Source organism: Seriola dumerili, unplaced genomic scaffold (assembly GCF_002260705.1).
Source record: "Seriola dumerili isolate Sdu_G_001 unplaced genomic scaffold, Sdu_1.0 BDQW01000052.1, whole genome shotgun sequence".
Classification (NCBI taxonomy): domain Eukaryota; kingdom Metazoa; phylum Chordata; class Actinopteri; order Carangiformes; family Carangidae; genus Seriola; species Seriola dumerili.
This window is the reverse complement of record NW_019174307.1, coordinates 23,190,874-23,211,838: the sequence shown is the minus strand read 5'-3', so window position 1 is coordinate 23,211,838 and position 20,965 is coordinate 23,190,874. Positions and strand designations below refer to the sequence as shown.

The following is a 20,965-nucleotide window of genomic DNA, read 5'->3' as shown; positions in this document are numbered from 1 at the left end:
CCCTATTTCGTTTTAATCAGTTTTACTCCTGTTTGAAGTGCAAATAATGATATAAGTGTACTTCGCGTGGAATCCAACTTTTCAAAAACTGGGGGGGGCCTGATAATAATGGATACGAAAACAAAATCTTAGTTTTTGTATCATCCTTTGTTAATCCACCTCAATACCGGCTCAAAAATGAAAGAGATTTCAAAACACCTCAAAGAGTTGTTTTGTCCAGCCAAAATGCATCTGATGTATTAACAAAGATTTTGTAAAGTACAGTGATTTCTTCGAACTAATCGTGCAGAGATGTGAATTCTGGAATGGTGTTTTATTAAATTAATTTTTCATTTACATTTGTTTCGCATGACTGGTTGTACTGTTCATTATGGAAACAAGTAAGAAAGAGTATCTTGAAAGTGAAACAGTAATTACACTAATAAGTTCAAGTCAATCACAACTTTCATTGTGTTTTTTTTTTTTTCACTTGTATTTTTGATTACGGTCATTGTTATGTTAATTGGGTGGCATTGATGAAGTTCAATATTGAATTACAAAGATCAATGTTTTTTATTGAATGTCACAATGTCTCTACAACACTGAGTGTCCTAATATGTCTGTGTTTCCAGAGATCAGAGTATGCAATGATTTTTACTGTTTCCTTTTTTATGTCTTCCCATGCTGCGGCATCGCTGATCCATAGAAAATGATTGTTTTTTGCTTTAAGCTGATCCTTGAAAGTGAATGAGTGTGTGAGGTAAACCGTGTGTTAAGTAGTTCGGGTGCTTCAGCATCTGTGAAATGAATTTTATTATCAGAGATCTGATAATCACACTTTGAAAAACGAAACAAGAAAATGAACATACTGGTGGTTATCAGTAGTTATTTCCTTAATGATTTATGGAAAACAAGTGGTGGACAGTACATTTACCAAATATTGTACAAGAAGTAAGAATTTTAAAGGAACTAGTAAATTTCCAATTCAATGGCACTTTACAGTCTGCTCCACTATATTCAGTGGGAAAATACTTGTAGTTTTTAACGGCACAATACTTTATGCTGACAGTAGAGTACTAATACTTTTGTGGTTAAGAATCATTTTATAATGTAAGAATTTTGCAAACTTATGGTTTCAGTTCAGTAACTGTTCAAAATTATTCAATATTCACAAAATACAAAATTGCAAAACAAATCAGTGTTATGACCCCTCAGATTTATCTTGTGATCCCTTTGGAGGGGCCTGACCCTTAGATTTGGGAACCACAGGATGAACTATCTAGCGGTGTAAAGAGTTGTTAAGAACCTCAGCTACAACAAATAGAATCTTGTAATGTCAACCAATCAGAGTTCGTTACAGGAGACTGTTCAACGTGCACAAATGACATACTTTTACTACTGATATTTAAACAGTACATTTTCTGATCATGACTTTTTAATTAGGTATACAGTAAAATTTACTTAAGTAGAATTGAATCCATGAATTTTAACTGTAAATGGAGTATTTTACATTGTAAACCAGACTAGGTCACAACCTTAGGTTATGTCCTGGGACCATGTCTATTTGCATTCAGTCTAGTAGCAGCTGTTTCAGCTCTTTCTGTTTGTTTGTTTGTTTGTTTGTTGTTTGTTTGTTGGGTTGGATTTTTGAAAATGTGGACAAAAGCACTAAGTTTTGCAAACCCTGCTTCCTTCAACCAATCATTTTGAAAGAACCAACCACCAATGAGAAGACTCCAACCCTTAACCGCAAACGAATAGTGTAACTATTATCTCAGTCAGTCGTCTTTGCGTTTATAGGGCTTGGCCCTGAATAGGTGAAACGAGCATCCTCTATCTCCACCGATTTGCAGGCCTGGTTTGTATCTTTTTATCATCAGGAGAGGACAAGAAAGTTGGTTTTAGGAGGCAAGAGCAGCTATCAAAACCAAAGAACCAAGAGTCAGGAAATGACAGGATTTGAAATAATGGTGAGAACAACACTTATCCAGCATCACATAGACCAGCGAGAGAATTGTGGTTGGAACACCTGGTGAGAATGTCCTACTGACCAACCAGCTGGCTTGAAGCTAATCCAGATCTAGACCGAAAGCAGACCGAGGAAGTGGCTGGGATCAACAGGGTCAAAGAAGGCCTACAGAAAATCAGATGTGTCCCCCATTCACTGAGGCAGGAAAGCCTGCTGGTAAATATGGTTGTCAGTGCATACTCACACACATTTTAGACACATTTACTTTCCACTGGTGGTATTCCTGGATTCTTTGCTAGGAAGCTCGGTGAGGGCATGTCTCCTTCTTTCTTCAGTGTTGCCGCGCCTCAGACAAGTTTCAAACCGTTGCTCTACTTATATGGTAAGTGCAATCAAGTAGATTAAGATTCAATGACCTCTATTGATTCCACTTGAGCACTGGTCCTCCAAAGGCTAGAATCCTCTTCGTCCCGACAAGATTCACCTTGCAGTTATCATATGAGGTTTGGATCCTTCAGGTGGTTTGAGTATGTTGTTATTCCCATCGTTGACCGTAAGCTAGGGAAATTTAGACATCTCCCAACAATTTTAGGGATCAGGTTGGAGACAAATTCGTTGGTCTTCCTTTCTCCTCACGCTCAGGACACCGCAATCTTGATGTTGATGCAACTGGATAAGCTCCCCTAGGTTCTGAGGAGAGCTAAGCCTAGTTATTCAAGTGATTCCATTGATTGAATTTGCTCCCATGTGATCCAGGTTTGAATTTTTATGGAAAAGTCTTTCAACTGAATTTCTTGGCTAGCTTGGTCGTAGCTTAGTTGTTTACACTGGTTGGTGGGCATTGTACTTTTACCAGACATAACTTGTTTTCAATTTTATGTAAGTCTCTCTGAGCAACTGTTACAGAATCTAGCATTAAAGTGAGTGTTTTTAAACTAAAAAATGTGTGTGACAAGGTCTTGTAAAAAACCTGTTCTACACTGTGGCGCATCTATAGCGCACCCCTGTTGTTTGGAAAGTTTCATGAGATCGCTTAGAGGGTGAAGCAAATCTAAGATAAACTCCTCCACAGACTGTAATGTTCCACTCCTCTCGTTTTGGAGATGAGAGTAGATCAAAGTTAATTTTGAGGTCTGTATCTGTGAATGAATACACATACTCCACGTAAAGGTTCTAATGTTGGTGTAATCGTATAAGTGAGACTTTCTTTTGAATGTACATGGTACATACTATAACAATGGTTTATTACTGAACATTTAGTTTTACAAAGCATTTCATGGGGACGATTAAATTTTACATACATAACTCTTAGCGGGTATGTGGAAGTTAATAAATAACAGATATGTTTAATTTTTTTGATTATGTTTACAATATATATTCTAATAATCTGCTTAAATTCTACTATTCGTTCTTGATCGTGATTCACAAGAACCTCCATGAACTATGTACATTTTCATTGCGGCTTTGCTTCTGAACTGTGTTCTTTACGCACTACTATCTACCCAAAACTTCTAATTGACTTTATATCAGAAAAACAGATTATTATCTTATTCAGCCTGCATCTTTCAGTCTTTTTGATAGGTCTACTTTATAGGCCGGTTCAGAGTTTCTTACTGTGTCAGCCGCATGGCCTATGACAGGTAATGTATCTATATGTAAACCTCTGGCAATAATCCAACTATCATGCCAAAAACACTATTGTTGTTTTGCTGGTTTTAGTTGGCTTATACCTGCTTGCCATATTGCAGTTCCAGCAATAGTCAGTGCTAAAACTAAAACTGTGTAACTTTACTTTAAAGGGAATATTTGCAACAATTCAATTTAAAACGACTTCAATGTGTAACGATGCAAGTTTGATTACTTCATTGGTGTTATCGCTTTAACTTAGATCTTGCAATATCCCTATGCTGCTTTAACAACCTCGATAAGATATTATGAGTATCTTTGTATAGGTGAAAATTATAAAGAGCATAGGGAATATTGCAAGATCTAATAAAGCGATAACACCATATGAAGTAATCAAACTTGATCGTACACATTGAAGTCTGTAAATTGAATTGTTGCAAAATATTCCTTTAAAGTAAAGTTACACAGTTTAGTTTTAGCACTGACTATTGCTGGGACTGCAATATGGCAAGCAGGTATAAGCCAACCTAAAACCAGGAAAAACAACAATAGTGTTTTTGTCATGAATAAGTTGGATATTGCAGAGGTTTACATATAGATACATACCTGTCATAGGCCATGGCTGACAACAGTAAGAACTCTGACTGCCTATAAAGTAGACTATAAAAAACTGAAAGATGCAGGCTGAATAAGATATAATCTGTTTTTCTGATATAAAATCAATTAGAAGTTTTTGGGTAGATGAGTAGTGCTGTAAAAGACACACAGTTCAGAAGCAAAGCCGCAATGAAAATGTACATAGGTTCATGGAGGTTCTTGTGAATCACGATCAGGTACACAATAGTAGAATTAAAGCAGATTATTAGAATATATATTGTAACATAATCAAAAAATAAACATATCTGTATTTATTAACTTCCACATACCCGCTAAGAGTTATGTATGAAATATTTAACTCGTCATCCATGAATGCTTTGTAAAACTAAATGTTCAGTAATAAACCATGTTATAGTATGTAACCAATGTACATTCAAAAAGAAGTCTCACTTATACGATTACACCAACAATATAACCTTTACTGGAGTATGTTATTCATTCACAGATACCAGACCTCAAATTGAACTTTGATCTACTCTCATCTCCAAAACCGAGAGTGAACATTTACATCTGTGGAGAGTTTATCTTAGATTTCTTCACCCTCTAAGGATCTCATGAAACTTTCCAACAAGGGGTGCGCTAATAAGATGCGCACAGTGTAGACAGGTTTTTACAAGACCTTGTCACACACATTTTTTAGTAAAAAACACTCACTTTGAATGCTAGATTCTGTAAAGTTGCTCAGAGACTTACATAAAATTGAAAAAAAGTATGTCTGGTAAAGTACATGCCCACCAACCAGTGTAACAACTAGCTACGACCAAGCTAGCAAGAAAATTCAGTTGAAGAGACTTTCCATAAAAAATCAAACCGTGGATCACGGGCAGCAAATTCAATCAATGGAATCACTTGAATAACTAGCTTAGCTCTCAGACCTAGGGGAGCTATCCAGTTGCATCAACATCAAGATTGTCGGTGTCCCTGAAGGTGAGGAGAAAGGAAGACCAACCGAATTTGTCTCCAACCTGATCCCTAAATTGTTGGGAGATGTCAAATTTCCCTAGCTACTGGTCAACGATGGGGAATACCATACTCAAACCACCTGAAGGTCCAAACCTCATATGATAACTGCAAGGGTGAATCTTGTGCGGGAGAAAGAGGATTCTAGCACTTTGGAGACAGTGCTCAATGGAATCAATAGAGGTCATGAATCTTAATCTACCTTGATTGCACTACAGATAATAGAGCAACGGTGAAACTTTCATGAGGCGCGGCAGACACTGAAGAAGAAGGAGACATGCCCCTCACCGAGCTTCCTAGCGAGAATCCAGGAATACCACCAGTGGAAAGTAAATGTGTCTAAATGTGTGTTGAGTATGCACTGACATACATATTTACCAGCAGGCTTTCCTGCCTCAGTGATGGACATCTTGATTTTCTGTAGGGCTTCTTTGACCCTGTTGATCCAGCACTTCCTCGGTCTGCTTCTGGGTCTAGATCTGGATTAGCTCAAGCAGCTGGTTGGTCAGTAGACATTCTCACCAGGTGTCCAAACCACATTCTCTGCTGGTCTATGTGATGCTGGATAAGTGTTGTTCTCACCATTATCAAATCCTGTCTTTCCTGACTCTTGGTTCTTTGGTTTGATAGCTGCCTCTTGCCTCCTAAAAACCAACTTCTTGTCCTCTCCTGATGATAAAAGATACAACAGGCCTTGCAAATCGGTGGAGATAAGAGTGCTCGTTTCACCTTTCAGGGCCAGCCCTATAAACGCAAATGACGCTGACTGACTGACTGATAGGTTACACTATTCGTTTGCCGGTTAAGGTTGGAGTTCTCCATTGGTGGTGGTTTCTTTCAAAATGATTTTGGGTGAAGAAGCAGGGTTGCAAACTTAGTGCTTTTGTCACATTTTTCAAAAATCACCCAACAAACAAACAAACAAACAAACAAACAAAACAGAAAAAGAGCTGAAACCAGCTGCTACTAGACTGAATGCAAAATAGGACATGGTCCAGACATAACTAGGTTGTGAACCTAGTCTGGTTACAATGTAAAAAACTCCATTACAGTTAAAATCATGGATTCCAATTCTTACTTAAGTAAATTTTACTGTATACCTAAGTAAAAGTATGATCAGAAAATGTACTTAAATTATCAGTAGTAAAAGTATGTCATTGTGCAGTGAACAGTCCTCCTGTAACTGAACTCTGATTGGTTTGACATTAAAGATTCTATTGTTGTAGCTGCAGTTCTAACAACTCTTTTACACCGCTAGATAGTTCAGTCCTGTGGTTCCCAATCTAAGGGTCAGGCCCCTCCAAAGGGTCACAAGATAAATCTGAGGGGTCATAACACTGATTTGTTTTTGCAATTTTATTTTTTGTGAAATATTTGAATAATTTGAACAGTTACTGAACTGAAACCATAAGTTTGCAAAATTCTTAATTATAAATAATATTTCTTAACCACAAAAGTAATTAGTACCTCTAGCTGTCAACTAAGTATTGTGCCGTAAAAACTACAGTATTTCCACTGAAATATAGTGGAGCAGATCTGTAAAGTGCCATTGAATGGAAATATAGTTTCCTTAAAATTCTACTTCTGTACAATATTTGAGTAAATGTACTGTCCACCACTGTTTTCCATAAATCATAAGGAAATAACTACCTGATAACCACAGTATGGTTCATTTTCTTTTTTCTTTTTCAAAGTGTGTGATTATCAGATCTCTGATAATAAAATCATCACAGATGCTGAAGCACAACTACTACACACACGTTTACCCTCACACACTCATTCACTTTCAAGTATCAGCTTAAAGCAAAAAACAATCATTTTCTATGGATTCAGCATGCGCAGCAATGGAAGACATAAAAAGGAAACAGTAAACATCATTGATACTCTGATCTCTGGAACACAGACATATAGACACTCAGTGTTGTTAGGACATTGGTGACATTCAATATTTAAACATTGATCTTGTAATCAATATGAACTTCATCAATGCACCAAATTAACATACAATGACGTAAATCAAAATACAGTGAAAAAAAAACACAATGAAAGTTGTGATGACTTGAACTTATTAGTTATTACATGTTTCATTTCAAGATACTCTTTAACTGTTTCCATAATGAAACAGTAAACAGTCATGGAAACAAATGTAAATGAAAAAATTAATTTAATAAAAACACATTCCAGAATTCACATCTCTGCATGATTAGTTCAGAAGAAATCACTGTACTTTACAAAATCTTTGTTAATACATCAGATGATTTTGGCTGGACAAAACAACCTTTTGAGGTGTTTAGAAATCTCTTTCATTTTGAGCCGTATATGAGTGGATTAAAACAAAGGATGATACAAAACTATTTGTAGAGTCATTATTAATCGAGCAGTTTTTGAAAAGTTGGATTCCACTCGAGCTACACTTATATCATATGCACTCAAACAGGAGAAACTGATTAAAACGATAGGTGAGGTAACAGGTTCTCTGCAGCTTTTTTCCTGACTTCTTTACAACTTCGATAAGATATTATGAGTATCTTTGTATAGGTGAAAATTTAAAGAGCATAGGGAATATTGCAAGATCTAATAAAGCGATAACACCATATGTAGTAATCAAACTTGATCTACACATTGAAGTCTGTAAATTGAATTGTTGCAAAGTATTCCTTTAAAGTAAAGTTACACAGTTTAGTTTTAGCACTGACTATTGCTGGGACTGCAATATGGCAAGCAGGTATAAGCCAACCTAAAACCAGGAAAACAACATAGTGTTTTTTGTCATGATAGTTGGATATTGCAGAGGTTTACATATAGATACATACCTGTCATAGGCCATGGCTGACAACAGTAAGAACTCTGAACTCCTATAAAGTAAACTATAAAAACTGAAAGATGCAGGCTGAATAAGATATAATCTGTTTTTTCTGATATAAAATCAATTAGAAGTTTTGGGTAGATAGAAGTGCTGTAAAGAACACAGTTCAGAAGCAAAGCTGCAATGAAAATGTACATAGGTTCATGGAGGTTCTTGTGAATCACGATCAGGTACACAATAGTAGAATTAAAGCAGATTATTAGAAATATATTAGTAAACATAATCAAAAAATAAAACATATCTGTATTTATTACTTCCACATACCCGCTAAGAGTTTATGTATGTAATATTTAGTCGTCATCCATGAATGCTTTGTAAAACTAATAAAACAGGTATTCAGGCTTTGTACATGGATAAATGATTTTAAAAAGAAGTCTCAGTTGAAGCAGTCTGGATGGCTTGTGAATGTTCACCTGTAACATTCAGAAAATGAACTGTTTAAGTCTGTGGAAAGTTTTTTTTATAATATTGCTTCAGCCTCCATGGATCTCATTAAACTCTCCACGAAAATAGATTTTAATATGTAATATGTAAAGAATCACACCCTGGAGGCCTGAAATCACTGCACTGTTTTGATCTCTTTAACTTGGGCTTATGCTGTGTTATGCAACATTATGGTTCTTCTTGAATGAAATTCAAGATTATGCTCCAAGTGTATGTAGTATTGCCACTTACATCAAGGATACTGAACTGATAAGAATTTGGTGGTCCGAGGTCAAATGTCAAGGTTACTGTGACCTCACAAAAACCTAGGCTAAATTTTGGCCATAACTAAATTTAAACGCTAATTATTTTACAATTGAACAGAAATCAGGATCAAATGATTTAAGTGATGACATTTTATATCCAAATTGTCAAAGGTCAACTTTGATATATTAATCATTATTCAACTCATGATCAAGAATTATGATCAGTAAATTTGTGATACTGAGCAAAACAGTGTGGCGGGATCCTCTTTTAATCAATATATGAAAGCCTTACAGGCCCTTGTCATGTTGGACTTTAAAGTTCACAGCAAAGGTCGAAACTAATTCTGAATGAACAGTTTTGTTTGTTTCACCATTTATGTAAGTCTCTGAGCAACTTTACAGAATCTAGCATTCAAAGTGAGTGTTTTTAACTAAAAAATGTGTGTGACAAGGTCTTGTAAAAACCTGTCTACACTGTGCGCATCTTATTAGCGCACCCCTGTTGTTGGAAAGTTTCATGAGATCCTTAGAGGGTGAAGAAATCTAAGATAAACTCTCCACAGACTGTAACTGTTCACTCTCGGTTTTGGAGATGAGAGTAGATCAAGTTAATTTTGAGGTCTGGTATCTGTGAATGAATAACATACTCCAGTAAAGGTTATATGTTGGTGTAATCGTATAAGTGAGACTTCTTTTTGAATGTACATTGGTTACATACTATAACATGGTTTATTACTGAACATTTAGTTTTACAAAGCATTCATGGATGACGAGTTAAATATTACATACATAACTCTTAGCGGGTATGTGGAAGTTAATAAATACAGATATGTTTATTTTTTGATTATGTTTACAATATATATTCTAATAATCTGCTTTAATTCTACTATTGTGTACCTGATCGTGATTCACAAGAACCTCCATGAACCTATGTACATTTTCATTGCGGCTTTGCTTCTGAACTGTGTTCTTTACAGCACTACTATCTACCCAAAACTTCTAATTGATTTTATATCAGAAAAACAGATTATATCTTATTCAGCCTGCATCTTTCAGTTTTTTATAGTCTACTTTATAGGCAGTTCAGAGTTCTTACTGTTGTCAGCCATGGCCTATGACAGGTATGTATCTATATGTAAACCTCTGCAATATCCAACTATCATGACAAAAAACACTATTGTTGTTTTCCTGGTTTTAGGTTGGCTTATACCTGCTTGCCATATTGCAGTCCCAGCAATAGTCAGTGCTAAAACTAAACTGTGTAACTTTACTTTAAAGGGAATATTTTGCAACAATTCAATTTACAGACTTCAATGTGTACGATCAAGTTTGATTACTACATATGGTGTTATCGCTTTATTAGATCTTGCAATATTCCCTATGCTCTTTATAATTTTCACCTATACAAAGATACTCATAATATCTTATCGAAGTTGTAAAGAAGTCAGGAAAAAAGATGCAGAGACCTGTTTACCTCACCTATTCGTTTTAATCAGTTTCTCCTGTTTGAGTGCATATGATATAAGTGTAGCTCGAGTGGAATCCAACTTTTCAAAAACTGCTCGATTAATAATGACTCTACAAATAGTTTTGTATCATCCTTTGTTTAATCCACTCATATACGGGCTCAAAATGAAAGAGATTTCTAAGCACCTCAAAAGGTTGTTTTGTCCAGCCAAAATCATCTGATGTATTAACAAAGATTTTGTAAAGTACAGTGATTTCTTCTGAACTAATCATGCAGAGATGTGAATTCTGGAATGGTGTTTTATTAAATTAATTTTTTCATTTACATTTGTTTCCATGACTGTTTACTGTTCATTATGGAAACAGTAAAGAGTATCTTGAAAATGAACCATGTAATAACTAATAAGTTCAAGTCATCACAACTTTCATTGTGTTTTTTTCACTGTATTTTGATTTACGGTCATTGTTATGTTAATTGGGTGCATTGATGAAGTTCATATTGATTACAAGATCAATGTTTAAATATTGAATGTCACCAATGTCCTAACAACACTGAGTGTCTATATGTCTGTGTTCCAGAGATCAGAGTATCAATGATTTTTACTGTTTCCTTTTTATGTCTTCCATTGCTGCGCATGCTGAATCCATAGAAAATGATTGTTTTTTGCTTTAAGCTGATACTTGAAAGTGAATGAGTGTGTGAGGGTAAACGTGTGTGTAGTAGTTGGTGCTTCAGCATCTGTGATGATTTTATTATCAGAGATCTGATAATCAACACTTTGAAAAAGAAAAAGAAAATGAACCATACTGTGGTTATCAGGTAGTTATTTCCTTATGATTTATGGAAAACAGTGGTGGACAGTACATTTACTCAAATACTGTACAGAAGTAGAATTTTAAGGAACTAGTATTTCCATTCAATGGCACTTTACAGATCTGCTCCACTATATTTCAGTGGGAAATACTGTAGTTTTTACGGCACAATACTTATGTGACAGCTAGAGGTACTAATTACTTTTGTGGTTAAGAATCATTATTTATAATTAAGAATTTTGCAAACTTATGGTTTCAGTTCAGTAACTGTTCAAATTATTCAATATTTCACAAAAAATAAAATTGCAAAAAAATCAGTGTGATGACCCCTCAGATTTATCTTGTGACCCTTTGGAGGGGCCTGACCCTTAGATTGGGAACCACAGGACTGAACTATCTAGCGGTGTAAAGAGTTGTTAGAACCTGCAGCTACAACAATAGAATCTTGTAATGTCAAACCAATCAGAGTTCAGTTACAGGAGACTGTTCACTGCACAATGACATACTTTTACTACTGATAATTTAAGTACATTTTCTGATCATACTTTTACTTAGGTATACAGTAAAATTTACTTAAGTAAGAATTGGAATCCATGATTTTAACTGTAATGGAGTATTTTTACATTGTAACCAGACTAGGTCACAACCTAGGTTATGTCTGGACCATGTCCTATTTGCATTCAGTCTAGTAGCAGCTGGTTTCAGCTCTTTGTTTGTTTGTTTGTTTGTTTGTTTGTTTGTTGGGTGATTTTTGAAAATGTGACAAAAGCACTAAGTTTGCAACCCTGCTTCTTCACCCAAAATCATTTTGAAAGAACCACCACCAATGGAGAGACTCCAACCCTTAACCGGCAAACGAATAGTGTAACCTTATCAGTCAGTCAGCGTCATTTGCGTTTATAGGGCTGGCCCTGAAAGGTGAAACGAGCACTCTTATCCCCACCGATTTGCAAGGCCTGTTGTATCTTTTATCATCAGGAGAGGACAAGAAGTTGGTTTTTAGGAGGCAAGAGCAGCTATCAAAACCAAAGAACCAAGAGTCAGGAAAGACAGGATTTGATAATGGTGAGAACAACACTTATCCAGCATCACATAGACCAGCGAGAGAATTGTGGTTTGGACACCTGGTGAGAATGTCTACTGACCAACCAGCTGCTTGAGCTAATCCAGATCTAGACCCAGAAGCAGACCGAGGAAGTGCTGGATCAACAGGGTCAAAGAAGCCCTACAGAAAATCAAGATGTCCATCACTGAGGCAGGAAAGCCTGCTGGTAAATATGTATGTCAGTGCATACTCAACACACATTTAGACACATTTACTTTCCACTGGTGGTATTCCTGGATCCTGCTAGGAAGCTCGGTGAGGGGCATGTCTCCTTCTTCTTCAGTGTCTGCCGCGCCTCATGAAAGTTTCACCGTTTCTCTATTATCTGTAGTGCAATCAAGGTAGATTAAGATTCAATGACCTCTATTGATTCCATTGAGCACTGTCTCCAAAGTGCTAGAATCCTCTTCTCCCGCGCAAGATTCACCCTTGCAGTTATCATATGAGGTTTGGACCCTTCAGGTGGTTTGAGTATGGTATTCCCCATCGTTGACCAGTAGCTAGGGAAATTTGACATCTCCCAACAATTTAGGGATCAGGTTGGAGACAAATTCGGTTGGTCTTCCTTTCTCCTCACCTTCAGGGACACCGACAATCTTGATGTTGATGCAACTGGATAGCTCCCCTAGGTCTGAGAGCTAAGCTAGTTATTCAAGTGATTCCATTGATTGAATTTGCTGCCCGTGATCCACGGTTTGATTTTTTATGGAAAGTCTCTTCAACTGAAGTTTTCTTGCTAGCTTGGTCGTAGCTAGTTGTTACACTGGTTGGTGGGCATGTACTTTTACCAGACATACTTGTTTTCAACTTTATGTAAGTCTCTGAGCAACTTTACAGAATCTAGCATTCAAAGTGAGTGTTTTTAACTAAAAAATGTGTGTGACAAGGTCTTGTAAAAACCTGTCTACACTGTGCGCATCTTATTAGCGCACCCCTGTTGTTGGAAAGTTTCATGAGATCCTTAGAGGGTGAAGAAATCTAAGATAAACTCTCCACAGACTGTAACTGTTCACTCTCGGTTTTGGAGATGAGAGTAGATCAAGTTAATTTTGAGGTCTGGTATCTGTGAATGAATAACATACTCCAGTAAAGGTTATATGTTGGTGTAATCGTATAAGTGAGACTTCTTTTTGAATGTACATTGGTTACATACTATAACATGGTTTATTACTGAACATTTAGTTTTACAAAGCATTCATGGATGACGAGTTAAATATTACATACATAACTCTTAGCGGGTATGTGGAAGTTAATAAATACAGATATGTTTATTTTTTGATTATGTTTACAATATATATTCTAATAATCTGCTTTAATTCTACTATTGTGTACCTGATCGTGATTCACAAGAACCTCCATGAACCTATGTACATTTTCATTGCGGCTTTGCTTCTGAACTGTGTTCTTTACAGCACTACTATCTACCCAAAACTTCTAATTGATTTTATATCAGAAAAACAGATTATATCTTATTCAGCCTGCATCTTTCAGTTTTTTATATTTTACTTTTTAGGCAGTACAGAGTTCTTACTGTTGTCAGCCATGGCCTATGACAGGTATGTATCTATATGTAAACCTCTGCAATATCCAACTATCATGACAAAAAACACTATTGTTGTTTTCCTGGTTTTAGGTTGGCTTATACCTGCTTGCCATATTGCAGTCCCAGCAATAGTCAGTGCTAAAACTAAACTGTGTAACTTTACTTTAAAGGGAATATTTTGCAACAATTCAATTTACAGACTTCAATGTGTACGATCAAGTTTGATTACTACATATGGTGTTATCGCTTTATTAGATCTTGTAATATTCCCTATGCTCTTTATAATTTTCACCTATACAAAGATACTCATAATATCTTATCGAAGTTGTAAAGAAGTCAGGAAAAAAGCTGCAGAGACCTGTTTACCTCACCTGTTGGTTTTAATCAGTTTCTCCTTTTTGAGTGCATATGATGTCAGTGTAGCTCGAGTGGAATCCAACTTTTCAAAAACTGCTCGATTAATAATGACTCTACAAATAGTTTTGTATCATCCTTTGTTTAATCCACTCATATACGGGCTCAAAATGAAAGAAATTTCTAAGCACCTCAAAAGGTTGTTTTGTCCAGCCAAAATCAACTGATGTATTAACAAAGATTTTGTAAAGTGCAGTCATTTCTTCTGAACTAATCATGCAGAGATGTGAAATCTTGAATGGTATTTTATGTACATTTGTTTCCATGACCCTTTACTGTTCATTATGGAAACAGTAAAGAGTATCTTGAAATTGAACCATATAATAACTAATAAGTTACATTATCAAGTCATCACAACTTTCATTTTCACTGAATCATTGTATATAGCTTTACTGATTGCAAAATCTAACCCTGTTTACAAGTGACAACATTTACATTGTTATCATTGTCTTTGGGTGTATTGATGAAGTTCACATTGGCTATAAGGTCAGCAATGTAAGACCTGACAACAGTGAAAGTATCTATATGTGTTCCAGAGATTTTTCTCACTTTTTGTACTTGATAGACTTGTACCAATGTACCAATGTATACTTCTAACATTTGATGTTTTTGTCTTTCAGTGCTGCACATGCACAATTATATTTTTTTGCTTTAAGCTAATACTTGAAAGATCCTGTGTGCTTGGATGGAGAAAGATGTGTGTGCATGTTGTGAGGGTAAATGTGTGTGGTATTTGGTAATGAAGTCAGAGATGTTGCAGCAAATGGCAGGTTTCTAGGCAACAAAACATTTTTTAACTTAAAAACTGAAAAGTTCTAAAAAGCTAAAATGAACCATATTGTTGTTGTCAGGTAGTTATTTGCTTATTATTCATAAACAGTCAAATATCGTGGGTTCGCCACTAGCAGTGTGATGAGATGAACAATATGTAAGCACTGTAAGAAAATAGGAGAGAGATGAGCATTTTATGATCCATCATAGTAAGATAGCTTCTATTACTATTCATGGAAAATAATTAATTGTATCATGAAACATGACAAATCATGATGGCTTACCAACCTTCAAAATATCAGTTTTTGGATAATTATAAATATGTCTGCTTGAAGATCTTTATAAATAATATATTTATAAGGACAATTACGCTTATCATGCAAAGAGAGGAAAAGGATATGAATCTCCATAGAGGTTCTTTTCTGTGGCTAATACGTGGATTAAATAAACATTTCAAGCTACAGGATAAGCTACATAGTGAGAAGAAGGGTGCGGGCATGATGGCTATGGGAGGGTGAAAGCAAAAAACAACTGTAATTCATTCAGAAATTACGATTTCGACCCTAAATGCTTCGAAACATCTATAAAAGTCACCAAACAAAAATGAACTAAAGCGGCCTGTAAGGCTTTCATATATGAAAAAATTAAAAGAGGATCCCACAGCACACTGTTTTTGGCTCAGATATCCCAACAAATTCTAGTCAGAATCATAAATCTATAGATGCCATGAAACAGAATTATATATAGTGAAGAATTAATTTCATCAAAGTTGACCTTTGACAATTTTGGATATAATAGAAATGTCAGTGCACTCTAAATCATTTTGAATCCAACCGATTATACCTGTTCAAGAATTGTAAAATAAATATAGTCGTAATTAAATTTTAGTTATGGCCAAAATTTATGGCACACTAGGGTATATGCTGAGAGTCACAGTAACCTTGACAATTTTGACACTACGGACCAACAAAAAATTCATATATCAGTTAACATGTATGCACTGAATGTAAAAGTGGACAATCTACAAATACACTTGGAGCATAAATCTATGAATTACAATTCACAAGAAAGAAACGCATAATAAGTTATGCATACAAACAGCATAAGTCCCAAGTTAAAGAGATAAAAAAGCAGTGCACAGATGATATTCAAGGCCTCGCAGGGTGTGATTCTTTACTATATTACAATATTAAATACTATTTATCGTGGAGAGAAGTTATAAATGAGATAAAATGGAAGATGCATGAAAAGCAAATATATATAAAAAAAATTTCCACAGACATTAAACAGTTAATTCATATTTCTGAATGTTACAAAGGTGAACAATAATACACAAAAGACCATCACTAGACAAGCTTCACATAGAGACTAAATCTTAATTTTAAAATCATTTATCATGTAGCAAGAACCTGAAATACCCTGTTATTATTAAAGTTCTTTAAGAAAAAGCAATATAATATAAGGATGAAAGAGCTAAATATTCAATAATAATCTAATAAGCAGGGTATGATGGAAAAGTTAATTTACAGATATGTATTAATTTTATTGATTATAGTTACTAATATAATAATTCTAAATAAATCTGCTGTTATTCTACATATAATGATGTACCTGATACAGGTGAAATTCACAAAGAACTCCATAAGAACACTATAGTACATTATTCTATGCAGAAAAATTTGCTTCTGAAAAAATGTGTTCTTGTACAGCACTTCTAATCATTACCCGAAAAAACTTCTAATATGATTTTTCATATAATAGCAGAAAAACAGATTAAATAAATCATTATTTACAGAACCAAAATAATGAAAAAAAAAAAGAAAAACAAAAAATATAAACCATAAGAAAAAGACAAAAAACATAAAAAAATAAAAAAAAAAAATATAAAAATAAGAAGAAAAAAAAAAAAAGAAAAAGCAAAATAAAAGAAAAAATAAAACAAAAAAAATAGAAAAAAACAAAAAAAAAAATAAAAAAAAAAGGAGAAAAAAAAAAATAAAAAAAAAGAAAAAAAAAACAGGAAAAAAGAAAAAAAAATAAGTAAAAACGAAAGTAAAAAAAAAACAAAAAATAAAAAAGGACAGGAAGATTTGACCATGATTATTTAAATTTATAATATTACTAAGATTTCTTTGTTTTGGTGACGCCTTCTGGTTACTAGCGATATAGCAGTGTTCTTTAAATGAAGGTCACAGAGATAAAATGGACATGTCCGTTGACCATCCGGGGCAGCATCATACTTGAGCGCTAGAGATACAAAATGTTAGTCATATAGGTTGTGACATTAAACCATGATTGATAGGTATTAAGGGTCCAGAGTGTGCCAAGAAACTTTCCTACACATTAAACCACCACCACTACCAGCAGCCTGGACTGTTGACTCAAGGCAGGTCATGCCATTGACAATTCTGACCCTATAATCGCCTGCATCAAGCAGAAATCTACGTACCAGACTATGTTTGTTCAGAGATCTCACACAAGCAAATAAAATGCACACTACCCGCTTACACCCTTGGAAGATGTATCTCCAAAAGTGGTTGGAGCCCAGTACTACGAACTGACACAAGTAATCCCTGCACACCACAGTGTTTGGCAGATACCAATTCCTCTGCCTCCCATTCAGAGATCGGTTTTGGCAGAAATCAGAATCAAATTGAGTGAAACGTTTGATCGGTGTATCCCAAATATACATGTTTAAACACCATTATTCTGATAAGAGTGTGAGCTCTGTATGCACTTGGACCACAATATTGAATTTCATCTAAGAAGGAGAGATTCACCTGAAGGACACTTATGGACATACTTTTTAATGTTGTTCATTAAGGTCTGTGGTTCAATTGACAGAATAATTATTTCCATGGCATCTGTTAAAACAAACAAACAAAAACAAACAAACAAACAAGAAAGCCTTGGAAAAATATCAACTTTATTTCCATATTGATGAACTTTAACGTTGAATAGAGTATGCCTGTATAATGATGCACATGTCCAAGTTAAAGAAGTCAACAGTGATGAAACTTCAGCCTCCAGGGTTTGATTCAGTCTTTTACACATTAGAATCTCTTTTAGTGGAGATTTAATGAGATCCATGGAGCTGAAGCAATATTATAAAAACTTTCCACAAACTGAAACAGTTACTTTCTGAATTTTAGAGATGAACATTCTCTAAGTGCATTTTAAGATCAGGTATCTGTGAATGATAAGACACTTCAGTGCAAGTTGGATGTTTGTGATATGGTGAAAGTCAGAGCTCTTTTTAATTAACACTCGTGTATGCTGATTAATTAATCTGTCTGTCTTCTTACTTGACATTTATTATTATTAGACAGGATTAATGGAGGATGAACTTAATGTAACATATATAACTCTTACTGGGCATGTGGAGGTGCAAAAATACAGATATCTTTATTTTTGATCATGTTTACAGTTTATATTCTAATAATTGCTGCTGTAATTTCACATTGTGTATCTTATTTGGATTACAAAAACCTTCATGAGCCTATGTACATTTTCATTGCAGCTTTGTTAATCAACTCAGTTCTTTCACACTAATATCTACCCAAAGTTGTTAATTGACTTTTTTGTCTGAAAACAGATCATATCCTATTCAGCTTGTCTTTTAAGTTTTTTTTATTTTATCTTTGGAAGTTCAGAGTTCTTATGTTGTCAGCCATGGCTAGACAGGTATGTGTCTATTATGTAACCTCTGCAATATCCCTATCATGAGGAACCACTGTGAGTATTTTCTGGGTTTAGCTGCTTGTTACCTGCTTGTCATATTTCAGTTCTATAATAATGAGTGCTGATTTGAAACTCTTGAATTTACGTTGAATGGAATCTTTTGTAATAAATCAATTTACAATCTCCACTGTGTGAGTTCAAGACACGATCTATATTGTGTGTTGCTGTGATAGTCACTGCACTTTTTCCTTCTGTCTCTTCATACTCTTTCACATACACCAGGATACTTATAATCTCCTATAGAAGCTGTAAAACTGTCAGGAAAAAGCTGCACAGACTGTTTTTACCTGCTGGTTTTAATCAGTTTCTCCTGTTTGTGTCTATGATGTCATTATAGTTCGACTGGGGTCTAAATTTCCAAAAATGCACGTTTAATAAGACTTTCAATGATTCTGTATCATCCCTCAATCATATATACGGACTAAAAATGAAAGAAATCTCTAAACACCTGAAGAGGTTGTTCAGTCAACCAAAGTGATGTGATGTATTAAGACGTTATGTTTCAGTAACAGTGGTGTTAGTGTTGCTTATGTACATGTAATTTCTTTTGTAATAATAAGCAGATGTCACCGTTTTATATTTGGGAAGTTAATGTAAAGATTTGTTCTCTAACTTTAAAGATCCCTTCACTGTTTTTGTCATGGAAACAGTTAATGTTACAGTAGCGTTGGAATATTTTTACGTTGTCTTATTAGGAAGCAGGACTGGATTCAAGACTGCTGCTACAAGCGGGCCTATAAAGCCCAGGTAACATTTATGTGATACTGGGCTATACAAATGTGATACTGTGGGCCATACTGTCCATGATCAGCCACCTGATCAGCTATGGGAATTATGGGGGGGGTGTGGTGGGTGGGGTCGCATTCAACAACAATCTACAGGATTTTTTTTATATATATATATATATATATATATATATAATATATATATTTTTTTTTTTTTTTTTTTTTGGGGCTTTTGGGCCTTTATTGGACAGGATAGTAGAGAGAGACAGGAAAGGCAAGGGGAGGCAAGAGAGGGGGAATGACATGCAGCAAAGCAGCAAAGGCCGTCCGATGCGGTATCGAACCGGGGCCAACTGCAGCGAGACTGTAGCTCTACAACATGCTTAGACCACTAACGCACAACGATGCCCAATCTACGGATCTTAATCAATATGTAGACTAAAGCAGGATTTCTTTCCACCAACTGACCGAAGACTATACGTCAAAGCTAAGGCTTAGAAAAAGGCACAGCTGCTGTCAATAAATTTTCACTAGATGAATTGAGACTACGACAGGTCCATGATCCAGTTCTCAACAAGCATGGCCACTAACAACACTCCAAGCTCAAATCCTGTGTGCCCTGTTCACAGCAGCATAGTGATAAATAATTTGCTGACCTACAGGATGCAGATGTTCAAAAACATTAAATAAACTGAACTATTTTTGACACAAAGAAGTCACACAAACCAAACCTAGTGTAACAGTAGAGCCAGTGCTCCTGTGAAACAGAGAGCTATTAACAGACTTTAACACCTAGCAGAACAGGGACAGAAGAGAGGGCATTTACAGATGTTCAGTTGTCTCACAGATATACACAAATCTGACTTAAATAGTGTGTCCCATTTTGTGTGGTGAGTAGGGGATGTGAAATACAACTCAGCTCATGAGACGAGACAATACACAATATTGGGTTCACGAGAATGAGACGATATTTTAAGTTTTAAGAAAACTTCAATGACAAAAATTAGTGGAAAATTAGTCTTTTATTCGGCTGGAAGTCACAAAATGCAACAATGCAAGCGTGCGTGGAAATGTTTTAACTAATCATATTGTATATGAATGTCATTTAAGTTCTACTTTCTGAGTATGAATTATCATATGTAGTAAAAGACAGAACGATATAAGCACTCTAAAGGGTTTTGCCCCAAACTCAGCTGATCTGGCTTCTCTCCTGTATGATTTCTCATGATTCTCTTCAGACCTTATAACTGTGCATGAACTGTGCATGAGCTTATAGCTTGTAATTGAAGCTGTGTGTGACTTCTAACTGAACGCCTTTCCACAAATCGAACATTTCAGGTCTGTAGGGTTCGGAACTCCGTGCAAGCAAAATGTGCGTGTGATGGGATGGTGGAGTCGCTGAATCCCAGATTTTCCACCACAGAAATGGCCTCATATCAACTGCAGATGAAAATGCCAATGTCTATCGTTATTGGCGTGGCTGTAGCACTTGACTGTGGAAGTTGAGATGCAAAGGCATTTGTCAGCGTTGTTTGGCCTTTCAGTGTTTTCTTCACAGGCGCGGTTGATTTAGTAGAGAGCTGTGGAGGTTCTTTAGGTGTCTTTGCATAGTGCTCGTGTTGGCTACGGTGTGGTGGCAC

General features: G+C 35.4%; 2 protein-coding genes and 2 pseudogenes across 2 annotated transcripts; 3 read left to right on the top strand and 1 right to left on the bottom strand.

Annotated features, from left to right (window-relative positions):
• The window catches only part of LOC111218083, a 1,159-nt pseudogene extending 916 nt beyond the window's left edge, over positions 1-243 (top strand).
• A 7,198-nt stretch (positions 244-7,441) lies between these two features.
• Positions 7,442-8,296, bottom strand: LOC111218081 (annotated as a pseudogene).
• Positions 8,297-9,508: 1,212 nt separating this feature from the next.
• Positions 9,509-10,435, top strand: LOC111218080 (olfactory receptor 13C2-like). The gene has a single exon (XM_022740176.1). The coding sequence runs from the start codon at positions 9,509-9,511 to the stop codon at positions 10,433-10,435; it is 927 nt and encodes a 308-aa protein (XP_022595897.1).
• Positions 10,436-13,328: 2,893 nt separating this feature from the next.
• LOC111218079 (olfactory receptor 13C2-like) lies at positions 13,329-14,255 on the top strand. The gene has a single exon (XM_022740175.1). It carries the CDS (start codon positions 13,329-13,331, stop codon positions 14,253-14,255), a length of 927 nt encoding a protein of 308 aa, XP_022595896.1.
• Positions 14,256-20,965: the final 6,710 nt, after the last annotated feature.